A 15,819-nucleotide genomic window follows, 5' to 3' on the forward strand; every position below is an offset into this window, starting at 1 on the left:
ATGCAGTAAAGGTGTTATGTATTACACTGGGAGCTGGCTGTTCTTGACATAAGAACTTTAATAAAACTTTTTTGTTGGTGGTGGTGGAACCATGAAGCTAGCACAAATTATTTCTTTAATTAACTCATAGCTTGTTTAGTTATTGCATATGTTACACTGGTGCGTAGGGAAGCTGAACATTACCGCAGTCATTTGGGATCGCTTGAAAGTTTTGTTGATTATGATCTCCGACTGAGAGACTGCTGGCTCATGGTACACGTGCTGGAAAATAAATTGTTTTCATTCTCTCTCCTTCCTCCCAAAAGTCTCGTTGTAGAACTTCTCTGCAGAGAGCAGTTGCTGCCTTTATTTGATGCTGAATAAAACCAGAATCCGTTTGCTACGGTCAGAATTCAGAGATGCTGTTACAGCTGGGCGTTGCTGTCCAGAGCTATCACACTTGCTCCTTTACAAGTTTTTTCAGATTGTTTGGCAGGCCACGTTATTGGGTTCGGGCCTCTCTAATGTGTTGCTTGTGTTCATTAGTCTGTTTCTCCCTTTTCGAAGGGAGGATATCTTTTCCATTTCTACCTTAAAGTATGCTTATGTGTGTGTCATGATTATTCCCCCGGCTGACCAGTAAGCTAGGGTTAAACAATATTGACAGGAGTTTCTTTACCCATAGGCTGTGTGCAAATCCATAGGTTGTCAGCAAGCATCTGTGCAAAAGTTTCAGTATCACTGAATTAATGAATAAACACAGGCTTGAAAATTGTAGGAGTTTCAGTATAGTAAAGAGAATAAAAACAACAGCAATACCAAAACATCTTACTTTTTAGCTAGAGAGCTAGAAAAAAATTATGACAGAATGTGTTCTGCTTCATGCACGGGAACATGTGGGGTTTTTTCTAACTCCAAACCTTTGTTTCTCTACCTGGTGCCCTGTTTTAGCTGGATTATGTGGTGACATGTGCTGTGTGTACACGCTCCGATGGAGGAGATATTCACATTCACAAAAAGAAATCTCAGGTGAGATTGCCCTGTTATTACTGTGGATAAGAGGTTGGCATCCAGTATTACTTAATCCTAAAACCAGTATAAAACCAGGGCAGCGGTTCTCAGGCTGTGCTGTGACAGATGCATCCTTGTGAAACATCTCAAGTCTTTATCTGGTGATATTTCCTTCCAGTCGTCTAAATGTCCTTTATAGCCCCTTTCAAAAAATTGTGAGGACCTCTGCATGCTTTCAAGATGTATGTCTTTGCCTACTGGATGGGGAAGGGGGTGTGTGCTGGGAGGGAGTATGCCCAGCTGTTAAACACTCCGAAGGTAAACCTGGAATTGTATGAGACCCGAGTTATGAGATGCCTTCAGGGTAAATCTGTAATGTAGGGCTATTAAATGGTAGATAATTTTCTGATTACCAATTGATCTTTTTATTGTTTTGTGAGATTCTTGTTTTCTCTCTTCAACTGCTCATTCATTCTATCTCCACACCGAAGGCTTTTATCACTTGCTTGTGTGCAGCATACAGTTAATCCAGGGTTTAACATAGTGGAGGAGGCTGAATAATAAGCATGGAGGGGATAGGAACAAGAAACTCCAGACGTCTTCACTCAGTTTCTAGCAGATCTTGCAACAACTTCTCCTAGTTGGCATAAATTCTTCTTTAAAAGGCTCCTGTTGCCTTTAAAAGGCTGTTTCTCCCAGGCATTTCCATTCCTTTTAGCTCATTCAGCTGCTTGCTTGGCTTTACCTAAAATAAACCAATTCTCTTTAATCCTTTAATTTTGTTTTAAAAGAATTGTTGTTTTGCCTACAAACAAAACTAGCAACACTGACTGTTGCATTGGTAACTTGCATTAGTTAGGCATGTAATTCCCTTCTTCTGGTGCTGTTGCGACACCACATTACACCACTGATGTAAGCCTTTTCTTTCTCATTGCTTTTTCCACTGTTCACTAGTCCAAATTTCACCCTGAGTTAACTTCTGCAAAATTCTTTTGAGAAAAATCTGTAAATATTGCATACAAATTTGGAAACTAGGAAGATGAGGATGAGAGGCCTGTCCTCACTCCGTGTGAGCAGTGCTCAGAATAAGGAGGAGGTTTTCTCTTCCTCATTCCTAGAGGCTCGTACTGGGGGACTGCTTGTAAATTTTTCTTTGTCCCCTCTTTTCTAGGAGAAACTCAGCACACATTAAAACTTAACTGGTACATACTAGGACATTTCAACATCGAGAACTTGATCTACAGAGAGAGAAAAGGCAATTCTATATACTGTGGAAAGCATATTTGCAGTAGGGCATTTCATTGTAACATGCAGCATTGAGGCTCTTAGTTTTAAATGAACAAAAGCCAACTTTTTCTATCTATATTCCTGCTCTGATGGTTCTTGCTTTAGAAAGCCTATATTATCCTGTCAGTGTGTAGCCAGATGTTGAATAGGTAGAAGCCCTAATCAGGCATAGGACTTGCTTTGCTACCTTAGACCTATGACAAAGCTACTGTGCTGATACCAGTAGAGTACCTAAGGCACAAAACCAGTGTTAAAAAAGGCTGACTTTCCCCTAAATTGTTTTGCAGACTACATTGATTCTCTGCTCGCTTGACAATAACATCTCTACAAACTCTATTTTCCTCAGGTGTGTCTGACTGGAGATGAGTTTGGGTTTTTTTTTTGCTTTACATTGGATGGCATGAGAATAAGGATGCTTGGAAGATGTCCTTGTTTCAGGTGTTGGTGCAAGTGTCATCTTTGAGGAGTCTCTTTACTTTCTAATACTGTTTCTTGTTGTGAAGCAACCTTTCTTTTTAATAATCTGTATTTAAATGTGCATGTGGGCTTCATAAGTACAAATAAGGAAAAGCAACCCTCTCATGAATATCTAATATCCTACCCTTAGTCATGTTTTGTGTTGAATGGTTTGTAGCAAGATTATCACAAGCCTGACAATCTGAGCAGGTTCAGAGCTTTCAACACATTCACAGTGGGCTAAGATTTGACAGGTTTCTTTAATTCAACACTTTCTTTGTAGACAGAGGTGGAAGCAAAGCAAGCTACTTGGTATGAATTCTTCTCCCTCTTTACCTGCTTGTTGATCTTGCTGGAGTGATGAAATCTAAAGTCTTTAGCTATTTAAACATAGGTTGTTTTGAGGAGTGAAGTAACCAAAGAAGTTCAGGAACTGCTTCAGAGGGAGGAACGTGCAAGAGAAAGCACAGTGAATAGAGAAAGAAACAGAAGCAGAAGATGAGAAATCAAGTGCTTGTCCTCCTGAGGGCCGTGCTTCCCATTACTGAGTGATGTTGATCTTATTGTGGTACTAAGCAAACAATAACAATGAAATTAACTCTACAAGCAAATAGCAGTAGGTCAGCTGCTCCACGGTAACTTTCTTGCTGTGTGTGCTTTTACTTTGCAGTGCACTGCAGTAACTTAAAGGCAGCTCAAGGTGGTTTTCTTTGTTAATGAAAAGGAGGATACCTTAGCTGTACCGTAGGATGGTGAGGGGTCAGGTACACACAGGGCCATTTACTGTGGAGCAGCTAGTATTTGATAACTTGCATGTGAAAACTCAAGGATTTCACAAGCGTTGTAACTATTGCAAAACTGTAGTCAGAAAACAGCTCAGCTTTGCCTGCAGGATGTCCAGCATCTCTAGAGTAAGTGAAGATATTGGCTGACTGCACAGTGTTGGACTGTGGTGTTTTGGTATTGCTTGCCTTGTATTCGCTGCGTCCATTCCTGAGCACATTTAACTGAGAAGATGTACTTTTTTTCCCATATCTTTCTCAGCAAGTGTTTGCATCTCCTAGCAAACACCCAATGGACAGTAAAGGAGAGGAGTCAAAGATCAGCTACCCCAACATATTCTTCATGATTGACAGTTTTGAAGAGGTGAGTTCCTTGTTACAGCAGCGGCAGTTTTGTCCTATTTCTTGTACCTTTAGAACAGATATTCTTGGCTAATTGAGGGTTATCTTCCAGCAGCTTTGTTTTATTTTATTTAAACTTCCTCTTTCTTTACTGTTTGAAATCTGAGCTTAAAGCTGGAGTTTGGCATCTGTCTTTATGATGGGCTAAAGCAAGACTGGGTGATGTGAGAGCTCTTTATCTCAACACATGATGTGCAGTGTGCACTGCCTGAATCTGGTTTTTTGAAAGTCTGGGGTGGAGCATACAGCTCCCTTGCTCTCCGCCATTTACATTGAAACTGCCTTGGGCCTAAGGAGAATCACGGGAATATGAATGTATTTGAACTTTAACAGTTGCCGTTTGCCTTGAAGTGTTTCAACTTGCGTCTTTGGCAGGTTTTCAGTGACATGACTGTGGGAGAAGGAGAAATGGTCTGTGTGGAGCTGGTGGCCAGTGACAAAAGCAACACCTTCCAAGGGGTGATTTTTCAGGGGTCTATCCGCTATGAAGCACTCAAGAAGGTCTATGACAACAGGGTAAGGTGCTTCTGAAAGACAAAATCCTTTGCAACAGCTATAGTCTGACAACAGTTTTTCTCTGCGGCTGAGGCTGTTAGCTTTTTGTTATATTATCTGCGTTGTAGTCTGTCTTTTTTGGCTTAGAAAGTTACCTGAAAGCTAATGCTTTTGGTTCAGACAGCTGAGAGTGTTCGGATCAGGATATATATTACTCTGGTGTTTGCCAAAAGGAGTGAATTTGTTAAGTAGTTGAGAGCGTGACACAGGAATGGATCTGAATAACAGTTCTGGGAGCCCCTTCATTTTCTTGAAAGGTCATAGATATTTCTAGCTACTTCTGAGAAGGCATGTTTTGCAGGGAGATCTTAAACTCTGATAACTACCTGGCTATATGCAAAGCTTGTTTGTTCTTTAGTGTGTTTTGTACTCACGGCCACAGAAAGAAGCTTTCTTTACTTTCCTACAGCAATGTGAAATGTCAGCACTTTCAGCTTCAGATTCAGTACTTAGTGCTGAAGTCAAGATGAGTCCAAGAGCCAATGAACTTCTCAAACAGTTTGTTATGAAGACAGTCCTGAGAGTTTTTAAAAAACGAACAAACAAAAATCCCCACCATGTCTATTGTGACTGTAAACTTCATTTCCCTTTGTTCCTACCCTTGTCAGGTGAGGCCCTGAATAATTTCTGTTCTCCCTGTTTTAAATGTGAATGGTTACACTCTTCTAGCAGTTTTTTGAGAGAAAATGAAACTGAAATTGTTTCTCCCTCCCACCATCATCTCACGGCCTCACACAATCAGCAAGTGGGTTATTAGAATACATGGGAATGCAGAATCACTAAAGATGACATAAGAAGAAAGCCCTGCAGTGGAAAGACAAGATTTGATGTGGTAAAGTCACCTCACAGCCTAGGAATGTCCTGTTTGACCATACAATTACTTTACATTGTTCTGTTAGATGAAATAAAATTGTTAGCTCTTCAAATGTTCAATTATGGCTGAAGGCAAAACTTGAAAGTTGATCATTCTTGTAACAGGACAGAAGCAATCTCTCTGTGCTTTTGAAAGTTACTTGATTTCAGTTGTGTCTGTATTAATTCTTAGTACAATACGAGTTGTGTTACATGATGAACGTCTTGGCCCTTTTGGGTGATAAACTGCTGAAAGCTGTGATAAACCACTTAAACTTGTGCATAAGTCCTACTTATTTCACGTGGCAAAACCTTGACTGTTTTCATATTGGTCTGTTCCTTTTTTCAGTTCTCAGTTCAGTTTTCAGTTCAGTTGTGTTAACTGGAAATTGAGCCCTTCTGTCTGTTGAGGGGGTTCAAAAGCTGTCAGGGTTTTGCGATGAGCAATGCGATTGCAGGTTAGTTGTGCATGGGGGCTGGTTCTTTATGCTTTGGCCTTGACAGTGTGGACACACAAATGTCGGAATTGACTTGCCACAAAGTAGTGCCAGAATTGTGCAGTGCGCTTTGCTAGTTTGAAGCATCTCCGTTGCTTTTTGCAGTCAAACAAGTGTCCCTGCACAGGCTGTGTTGAGTTTGCACGTGCCTGCTTATGCTCTGCTGTGCCACGTTGTGTGGGTCTGGATAAAAACCTTTTGGTTTATCTCAGCGTACCATTGGGTAACTCTGCTTTTTGGATAGCTGAAGGAGTTGATTCTTCTCTGAGCTTCTGGTTTTGTATCTGTAAAATTGCTTCCCTTTTGGAGATCACTTGAGATTGCGGCTTAAAATGCTTCTTAAGAATCAAGATTATGATCACCATCCACTGTGTTTTTGACTTATTCTTAGGTAATTGCTTTCAGAGAACGGTGGTTTTTTGAAACATGGAGATGATATTACATGGTTTTCTCTCATGTCTTGATGCATTGTAGGTGAGTGTGGCAGCTAAGATGGCTCAAAGAATGTCTTTTGGCTTTTATAAATACAACAACATGGAGTTTGTCCGAATGAAAGGGCCACAAGGGAAAGGACATGCGGAGATGGCAGTGAGTAGAGTTTCTACTGGTGACACTTCACCATATGGGACAGAAGAAGATTCAAATCCAGACTCTCCAGTGCATGAGAGAGTAAGTAGCAGACAGAAACACTGACTTAAGGTTAAGCATGGACATGTTTTCTTCCAAAGCCAGCAGATGGACTGAAGCTGGGATCAACTCATACCCAGGTTCTGAACTTAGGTTTGCCTGTGTATATTTTGAACATACTCAATATCTGTAGATGACTTTTTAGCACAGTTTCCCTTGAGCAAATGCTGAATACAGAGATGACTGGGTGATTCATACTCCTGGAGGACTGTTTTGTTGAAACAACAGCAATGTTGATGCCAGGGAGGATGATGATTTCTGCCTGTTTTCTACGAAAATTAATAGATTCCATTTCTGTACAAGGTGCGATTTACCTAAAAACGTGGAATTTATATATTATGTCGGTTGCTTGCTAAACCTCACAGGAAATGGTACTGCCAGGAGATTTTGCCACTGATGAATACTGCTAATATGTAGCCTGTGTAATATTAAAGCAAAGGTTACAGATCTGATCCAGTACCATATTTGTGCATATGCTTAATTTTAATGCAAGGGCAGTAAAATACCAATAGAATCAGTCCATAGGTGCTGATTTGGCCTTTATTCAGTTCTGAGCCTTGTTTTCCGTTAAGACATTTTACCTACTTAATGGGGGTTAGGCAATGTCTTCAAAATACCTGCACAGATGTGTTCTGATCTGGGCTGGGTAGTTCCTAATGGATTCTAATGTGGTTTCGTGTTTAACGTGGCTAACCCGTGTAGTTTAAAGGTCTGCAGGACTGCTTCTAAATGTCTGCATGCAAGTTCTGTGATTTTGTTTCTGGCTTCCTAAAAAGCAAAATGAGCTACCAGCACAGAGCTCGTTAACTGGATGTGCTTATTCTCTACCATAGAGATACAGCCTGGAGAAATCAGGCCTGGAGGGGCTTCCTGAACTTTTGGCTCCAAGACTTCTAGTGTCAACTGGAAAATGTCAAAAATAGATTTGACATTGTATTATCATTGCTTTTTGCTAATGGTTTTAACGATGATTTGTCTGTTTCTGGTTTTCCGTCCAGGTGTGATATGAAATGGCTACAGAATTAAAGATAGAGACAAGCACAAACTAGAGATCAAGTGCACTAAAGAGGGGATCAGTTGGGTGGTAGAATGCTTCTACTTTCTTTTTTTTATAACATTAATGATAGAGAGACACCATAGAGTGTTTCTTCAGTGCAACACCAACCTAGCTTAGCTGTCATCCTCACTCACATGTCACTTCCCTCCTTATTTGTATGGACAGAAATATGCAATATCAGGTGTCATCTCAGGGAGAGTTATGGGATCAATGAATTAACTATGTGAAGAAGGAAGGGTGAGATAAAATTTACTCACATCCATTAGCAAAGTAGTTATCCCTGGGTTTTTTTATTTTAAATGAAACTATCAAAATATTACTAGCAAAACCAGTACATAAGCACTGCGTTTCAATTCTTTCTGAAATAGGTATGGTTGACTGTAATTGTGGTTTACTTGAGAGCAACTACTACTCTGAAGGAAGGGTGTCTATAGTTTCATTCCCTAACCTGTGTTTCATCATAGACAATTATATCCTTGTTTTTGTCGTCACTTAGACTAACCAAATCATCAGGGGTACCTCAACTTGTTTTTCTCCATCCTGTATTGAAATATAATAGACACATAATTGTAATTTTGCATCGGCATCTTGGGCTAAGTAATTGCCTTGTGACCCTGCTTCACAGAGACACTGTGACCTTTCACAGTGATCCCGTGTGGCATCCTTCTAAGCAGGGAAACTACTACCTTGCGTTTGCCAAAGAAATGAAGATGCACAATTTTAGTGTGTCCAGTACAATACATTCTTAGCCTACTACATCTTCTGAATTTCAGCATGCAAAAATAAGATTGACATTCTTGGTGCCTGAACTATTCATTTTGTTCCTTTATGACTATAAATCCTTGTTAAAGTAATCAGCTGAGGAGGGAGGTTTTTCATTATTCGCTTTATGGTTGAGGGTGATGATGTATCAAAATATTTTCATCTTGTTGAGCACCTTGAAACTGAGATGACTGTTCAGTTGACATTCTCTGGCCATTCTGATAAAACTTACAGCTAGACCCCGGTCATGATTTTTGTGCCTTTTACACATCTGACTGCCTCATGGCACACATTTGAGACTGATTATTGCTCACTAGAAGCATAGAACTTTTTAAACAAAACTTCCTCTAGCGTTTCTTCTGTTTCCCTTTCAGGTCACATCTTTCAGCACACCGCCAACCCCAGAACGCAACAATCGCCCATCCTTTTTCTCCCCATCCCTCAAGAGAAAAGTGCCACGAAATCGAATTGCTGAGATGAAAAAATCCCACTCAGCAAATGACAGTGAGGAGTTCTTCAGAGATGATGATGGCGGAGGTGAGAGAAGTAATATCAGCTAAACAGACTTGTCTGGAGAGAGCACAGAGCTATGGAAAGGGATCTCAATGCTGTTTCCCACAAGGTTTGCAGTGTGAAAGATGTAGCTCCACAGAAAGTCCAATGCCAGTGCCACTCGGAAAATAGGGTTATGCACAGGCTTAGTATCTTTTTGAAGGCTGGAGACCAACAATTCCTGCATATGTTTAAAACTTATCTCCCCCTTTTATATAGACATTTGAGAGAAACTTGAGCAGGAAGTTTCCCAGCTACCACACTCTCCGGTGGCACATGCTCTCATGAACAAGTTCTCTGAATTCCGTGATTTGATACAGAGGTGGCTTAAATTGGTGAAAAGACATTTACTTCAACTGGCTTTGGATCAGTTCTGAAAACTCTCTAAAAAGAAAACCTAGTGAATATGTTTGTATAGTGCTTTAACGCCTTGTGGAACTCCTCCTTTGAATTCTAGTTACTCAGTATGAAACAAGCAACAAGATAAAAAATTGAGTCTGATTCAGAATAGAGTGTATAAATCAAATCATATTGCAATTTTGTTAGGCGGGAAACTCACAAATGTCAAAATCCAAACTTCTTTTAATATGTTTAAAAATAATTCAGTAGAAGAGCCAAAAAATCTAATTATCTGTTGGCATGCTAGTAGGTAAACACAAAGGTAATTTCCGGATCGCAAGTTCTGTTTGTATAGCAAGGGTATTACCCATCAGCAGTACCTGACCAGCTTAGCTAAGAAAGAATTGCACATTAAAAAGCAAGCTTAAGTCATAATGTTTAATTCAAATTCTGTGCAACTTAAACTGTTTGTGACTAATTCAGGGTTCTGTCAATAGAAACATTTGTCATCTCATTTTCCTTAATTTGCCCAATCAAAATGTCCGTTATTTCAAATGATACGTGTTTTTTAGCATGTTTTACTAGGCAAAGGGTAGGGCTTGGGTCAATTACTACGTAGTGTGGGGAGAAGGGCAGCTTTCCCAGATGGAGTCCTGCTTTTGGTGTCTTTCTGCTGGAGTTTGCACAGGATAGAATGGGGTTCAAGGCATTTGTCAGGCAGCCCTTATAGGTGGTAGTAGTGTCTGCTCAGTATTGTTTTGCAGGGTCTGATCCTAGCAGACTTAATCGTAATGATGAATATTCTTATTATCTTAATTTTCTTTTTCTTCTAATATATTTACGGAAGGAAACAAATTCCAGGTTTTCCAGACGTTTTGTAGCACGCATATAAAATACCAAGAAGTGTCGTTTCACTTAGTTATAAATGTTTTAACCTTATTGTTCCTGGTCCTAAAAATACACAGAGGAATATTTTAACGACTTGTGCTAGGAAGTTTAATTTATTCAGAGATGAAATTTCTACAAGGAGAAGTAACTCAATGAGATTTCTTTACTAATTTCAGAAATCTGAGTGTCCTACCAGTGTTTGCTCAGGAGCTGAGGTGGTGAAATTCTTGTTTCAGAGTGGGAAGACTGACTTCAGTTCATCCAGCAATGAGGGTTTTGTAGAAGCAGAGATATTCTGGGACATCTTGGCCTCGTGGGTGGAGAATAACTTGCTTGTCTAAAGATCAGCAGTGCCCTTGCTCTGCCCAGTGCTGCCACAGACCTGCCCCCAACACAGACAGATCTGTTGTGGCCTGCAAGGGCCCACTTCACTTGCTTTTGCTGTGCACAAGCATGACACAGCAGAAGAATTGTACTTATTCCATCTGCTGGAGTCAGGTCCTTCTGACCTGAGCACCACAGTGCTCTTGACATAGTCATAATGTGTGGGGAGAGGGAATAGACTGCTTAGCTCTACACATTTTTAGGGAAGGAGGAAAAACAAGATACAGATTTTTTTTTTATTTTTTTTTTTACTCCCTTGTTGTTATGCATCTTGCTAGAATAGCTGCCACTACATATTTTTCCTTTGCTCGGACCTCTTTGTTTGGATCAGGACCCACTTTTAAACAAATGAGTCCCAGAGCCTGGATCGCTTTGGATCAGAATTGTTGTGTTCACTTCAACATCTGCTTATAGCACTGTGGGACAGGGCTGTGTTTTGCAGGGGAATGGAAGGAAGGTTTAGAAACACTCAAAAACGGCGGCATATGCAGTCCTAGTTGTGGGAGAGACCTGCAGCTCTAAAAACCCACCTCTAGCTTACAGTGGATTCAGTATCCTTTTGTTTTAAAAGTTTTTTCTGGACCTCTAGACTAATTGTGAGAAGAATGGCACTGCTGAAGGGTCCCAGGTTTGGCTTGGGGAATGCATGGAGATCTGCAGTGAACTGTCATATTAATGCTCCTCCTGCCTGGTAGATGTCAATTTTCTTCTTAAGAAACAGTTTTTCTTCTGTTACAGTTTTGAATTTCTGCATGAGTAGCTACTTTAGGGATATTTTATTATTTTGTGTATAAGGGAAAGCTGGGTTAGAATTCTGCTTGTGCAGTGAGGTAGCAAAGGCTTCATTCCCTCTCCTGGCTGGTCTGTTAGCAGGCGATTGTTTACTACTGCTGCCAGCTGCTGATATCATTCCTTAGCTTCAATGTAAATGATGAATTCTGTGCTAGGCAAGATCTGACTGATGAAAAAAAAATAAAAATGGTAATAATAGTGTCCTGCATGTGACTTATCTCTAGACAATGAACAGTAGGGTTTCCTTTTATTTTGACTTCAGAAGCGTTCCGATAAAACACAGAAAGTACAATCACTTTAAGCTTGCTGTCTTCTACCTTCACAGATCTGCACAATGCGACAAATCTAAGGTCGCGGTCCTTATCTGGAACAGGACGCTCTCTGGTGGGCTCGTGGCTGAAGCTGAACAGGACAGATGAAAACTTTCTACTCTATGCACACTTAACTTACATCACTTTACCATTGCATCGAATTTTAACAGGTGAATTTTAATGTCTATTACACATAAACGGAGAGTCCTTTGATTCCCAGACAGCTTTCTGTTTTGGGGATTTTGCTATTAAGACAGAGGAACCAAGTATTTCTCCGTAAGGGAACATCACTTCGTAGACCTCATTTGCTGACTGCAGCAGCAAATCAGTATGAACAAGTGGAATGGTGTCAACCTGTTCTCTGGCTTTGGGCCATTTTTGCTTGGTGATGGTTCAAACAAGTTGGTAGTTTGTACTAACAAATGTCCGGAGGAAGGCTAGTTGCCTTAATACTGGAATATAAAGTTCATCCATCTCATGAGTGCAAGGCAACTCATTGTAAGCCCATCCACTGACAGCAATAGTTGTAGCAGAGACCTGGTGTGGAAGGGTAACAGAAAGGCAGCTCTGGAATTTGGAGTGACCTCCTTTGCCAATTTTGACTCTTAGATTTGGTTTCCATAGAAGTTGCTCGGACTGATCAGAGTGTCCACACTGATGCCCATAAATCTGTCAGGTGCCCAATGTCTATAACTAGACGTAATGACATTTGTGTGTCATACCATGAAAAATCAGTCCCCCATGTCGCTGATCGAGCTGTGCCAATCGCTGCATTGATGATGGCCAGCTCTACATTTGGTCAGCTGGGCTAGGGTAGCACAGTAAGCTGGGGTTTACAATCTGCAGGCAGTAATGAATTTTTGAGTTTCATCCAGGTTAAGTCTTGTCTGCCTACAAATACAGGTGGTCTAGAGAAAACAACAGGTGTGTTTGAACTCTATCCATCAGCAAGGCTGATAGCCTTTCAGGGGTACAGCTTGCAGTATGAGGGTGCCCATGGGACTCTTGAGATACTTCTGAAAACCGAGAAAGCAGCGGTGGTTAAGGGCTGTCTCCTCTGTCTAAATGTAGTAGCAATTTCTTCCTTATAGCTGTTACTAGCATTTACTACTGAAAACACACATTGACCATCTCAGGCAGAAAGAAAGTTTGATCCAGCTGCACAGCAGTATTTCAGGCAAAACTATTTGTGAACTCCAAAATCTAGACCGGAATAAAGCTGGCATCCCCTGGAATAAAGCTATAATCTCAGCACAATGTAAAGTCCTGTCTCTAACCTTGGAAGATCCTTAGAACTGTTGCTTCCTCTAAGAACTTTATCTTTTTTTCTTCTCTTCCCATCCAGCAGATGGGATGACTTCTGAATAGGTTTGTCTGGATTGTCGGCTTTTGATCAGTGCCTGTTGTTTCTTGTCTGGTGTCTAAAAAGAGAACGCACCTGAAAACAAACCCAGTCTATCACACCATGGTTTTTCCACACTGTTCCTGAAAGGTAGTGAAGAGGAAAGGAGTTGGGAAATCTGTTGTTAAACAGGTTAATCTGCTGCTAAAAGAGATAAGAAGATAGTTATGGGTATTAATGACATCAGTTGTGTGATGCTAGTACAATAGCAGTAGCTGCAGTCTTGTCCTCATTTGCAGCCTAAGATCTCAGAGCCTGTTGTAAAAGTAGACTGGCTCTTATGCTATAGAAAAGGAAAATGTAGCTGGTAAGGTAGAGGTGAAAATTATACTTAGCAAAGAGTGTTCCCACACATGCCCTTTCACTGTGTGTAGGGATTGATTTCAATTTAGAAGAAATTACAGATTCCAGTAAAAATTGATCCTCTGTAATTAAGGGTGGATTTCAAACAATGTTTCAGAAAAATACTTAATTATTCCTTATGATAATTGTGTTGAGAATCTTACAGCTAGTTAGCTGGAGTTATCAAGCTCACTCACTCTCTCACCACAGGCATTTTGGGAGTTCACAGAAGATGCATTGTTCCTGCTGACATTTAATACTTGCTCAAGTGGGTGGCATAAATGCCTCCATGCTCAAATATTTGCTTTGAACTTCAACACCCTTTCTGAGACTTAATTTAGCATACGGTTGCAGGAGTCAGTGTATATATTGAGATGCACAGAAATAGGACATGAAACATCTGGGCTGTAAGGCAGAATTTTAATCTGCAGTTTTTCACTGCCCATGTTTGCTTTAGTTTGGCACGTCGCATAGAGCCCATTTCTGGTGCCTTTTGGTAATTAATGTGTTTGTGCCAGGGGCAGCTTTCCAGCAAGTGGGAGCGTTACACGTGGGGCAGGGTGAAGTGGGAAAGATGCACATCTCCCTTGGGTAGTTTAGGAAGCCTGTACTAAGAAATGAAAATCCCAGTGATAGTAATCAAAGTACATTTTAAAATGTTTGGAGTTTATACATATCGACTTCCTTCATTCTGAGCCTTCTCTCCATGCTCGCTAGTCCCAGTCCTCTCAGCCTCTTCTCGTATGTCAGGTGCTCCAATCCCTTAATCATCTTTGCAGCCCTTCACTGGACTCACTCCACTGTGTTTCATTCTTTACAAGTGTGGCTAGAGCCCTCAGGAGCTGTGGATCAATTTTTACTCACATCATCCATCCTCTTTGTGCAGCTGTTTGTGATCAGCCTCTGAATTAAGCTTGTGCTCCCTTTTCCCATGGTCTTTATTCTCTGTGTAGCCTTGGAAAGGACATAGCAGCCCAGTTTCCAGGTATTTCTACGTACTGCCATGCCAACATGCTGGTTTTACTGTCCACATTTGGAAAGATGCCCATGATTATGACAGATATTTTACAGGTTCATATTCTGCCACATTGGGACAATATGGAGCTGAAGAGCCAAAAAACAGGAGGTTTTCTTGTGGCAGCTTTTTGAGTGCAGAAGCATAGGCTTCGGGCTATAGAATGGATGAAACAGTTTAATTATTTGTACTGATATCCTGAGAGCCAAAATCTTTTTAAGGGTCTTGGGGATGGTGCGTTTCTCCCTTCAAGAACAGGAAAACCCTGGTCATCTTCTGTAATGGCACTTCCACTTGTTTCTCTGGACAATTATGCAACTCTGTCTTGACACATGTTGCTTCATCCCACTGTAAATGATACTTAGTAGATCAGCCGTCATCTCTACGTGATGGGATGTATTTGCGGCTTACCATCTCTCGACTAGGATGCAGCTGGGGAGGAATTAAATTGGACTTTAATAGGCAAAGTCACACACTCGTGTTTTAAATTCCTTTAGCGGCATAACAGGGAGGCTGTGCTGCAGTCCACAATTGCTTCTCTGGTTCTTCATGCTTTCTGGTACTGTGGCTACTTTCAGGAGCCTCCTAAGTTCGCTGTATCTCTTTGTTTCTCTCCCTTGCCCAGATATCCTGGAAGTGCGGCAGAAACCAATTCTGATGACATAGCAGAGAGCGGGCACTGCCTTGGAGCCTTGTTGCCAAGTGCCTAACCACAGCGGTTTTCTGTGCTAACACTACCATCTAGTGTCAGGAACATAAACCTCCGCGGGAAAAAAGGAAGTCCAAGAATACCAGCCGATCAAAAGTGCCTCTTTCTTCCTTCCTCTGCTGTCATACACCGTATGCCCACTTGCAGTACATCGCTTGAGTGTTTCTGACTGGAAGAGGACTTCCAGCAAGATAAAACGAGAAGGGGCTGTGATTAAAATGAGTCAACGCTTTATGGACAGTTTGTTACTGTGTTTACTTTATAACTAAGAAACCAACAATATGTACAGAATGTGTTAAACTTTATATTCTTTGAGAGAAACAACCTGAGAATTTCATAATGATGTACTAATGAGCGTCGTTCCATAGACTCTCGTCCATACACTCTCCGTGTCGGTTTGGCTTAATGTGTGTGTGCGTGTGTGTGCGTGCGTGTGATGAGAGAATAATTTCCTAATGAGGGAGGAAAAGGAAAAAGATGCTACAAAGATACATCGCCATTTTGGTACGTGCCGTGGGTCAGGTCAGAGCTTAAAAGAGGCTGAAAATGTTCCCATTTGTTCGTGTGTCCGTGTTAGGACAGGTGAACTCTGCTGACAGATTTCTGTATCTACCAAAGAACAGCAACATTTTCATCCTCAAGAGCTGGCTAAGAAAATGAGCCAGTGAAAAGAAGGCTAAAATGTGCTGCTACAGTAAAGCCGAGGTTCATAGCCGGTACTAATGCTGCTTATCTCTCTCTGTTAGCTGAGTCAATAC

The 15,819-nt window shown here is 41.0% G+C and overlaps 1 protein-coding gene across 1 annotated transcript in view; it reads left to right on the forward strand.

Moving 5' to 3' along the window:
- The window catches only part of KIAA0930 (KIAA0930 ortholog), a 132,726-nt gene extending 117,443 nt beyond the window's left edge, over window positions 1–15,283 (forward strand). Inside the window, exons 4-10 of the mRNA XM_086466162.1 lie at window positions 931–1,008; window positions 3,778–3,879; window positions 4,293–4,433; window positions 6,296–6,490; window positions 8,702–8,864; window positions 11,608–11,763; window positions 14,978–15,283. Of these exons, the coding sequence (XP_086322288.1) occupies window positions 931–1,008; window positions 3,778–3,879; window positions 4,293–4,433; window positions 6,296–6,490; window positions 8,702–8,864; window positions 11,608–11,763; window positions 14,978–15,018 (876 nt within the window). The 3' untranslated portion in view covers window positions 15,019–15,283. The remainder of the gene's footprint in view (window positions 1–930; window positions 1,009–3,777; window positions 3,880–4,292; window positions 4,434–6,295; window positions 6,491–8,701; window positions 8,865–11,607; window positions 11,764–14,977) is intronic.
- The last annotated feature ends 536 nt before the right edge of the window (window positions 15,284–15,819 follow it).

Source organism: Leptosomus discolor, chromosome 1 (assembly GCF_034619465.1).
Source record: "Leptosomus discolor isolate bLepDis1 chromosome 1, bLepDis1.hap2, whole genome shotgun sequence".
NCBI classification, from domain to species: domain Eukaryota; kingdom Metazoa; phylum Chordata; class Aves; order Leptosomiformes; family Leptosomidae; genus Leptosomus; species Leptosomus discolor.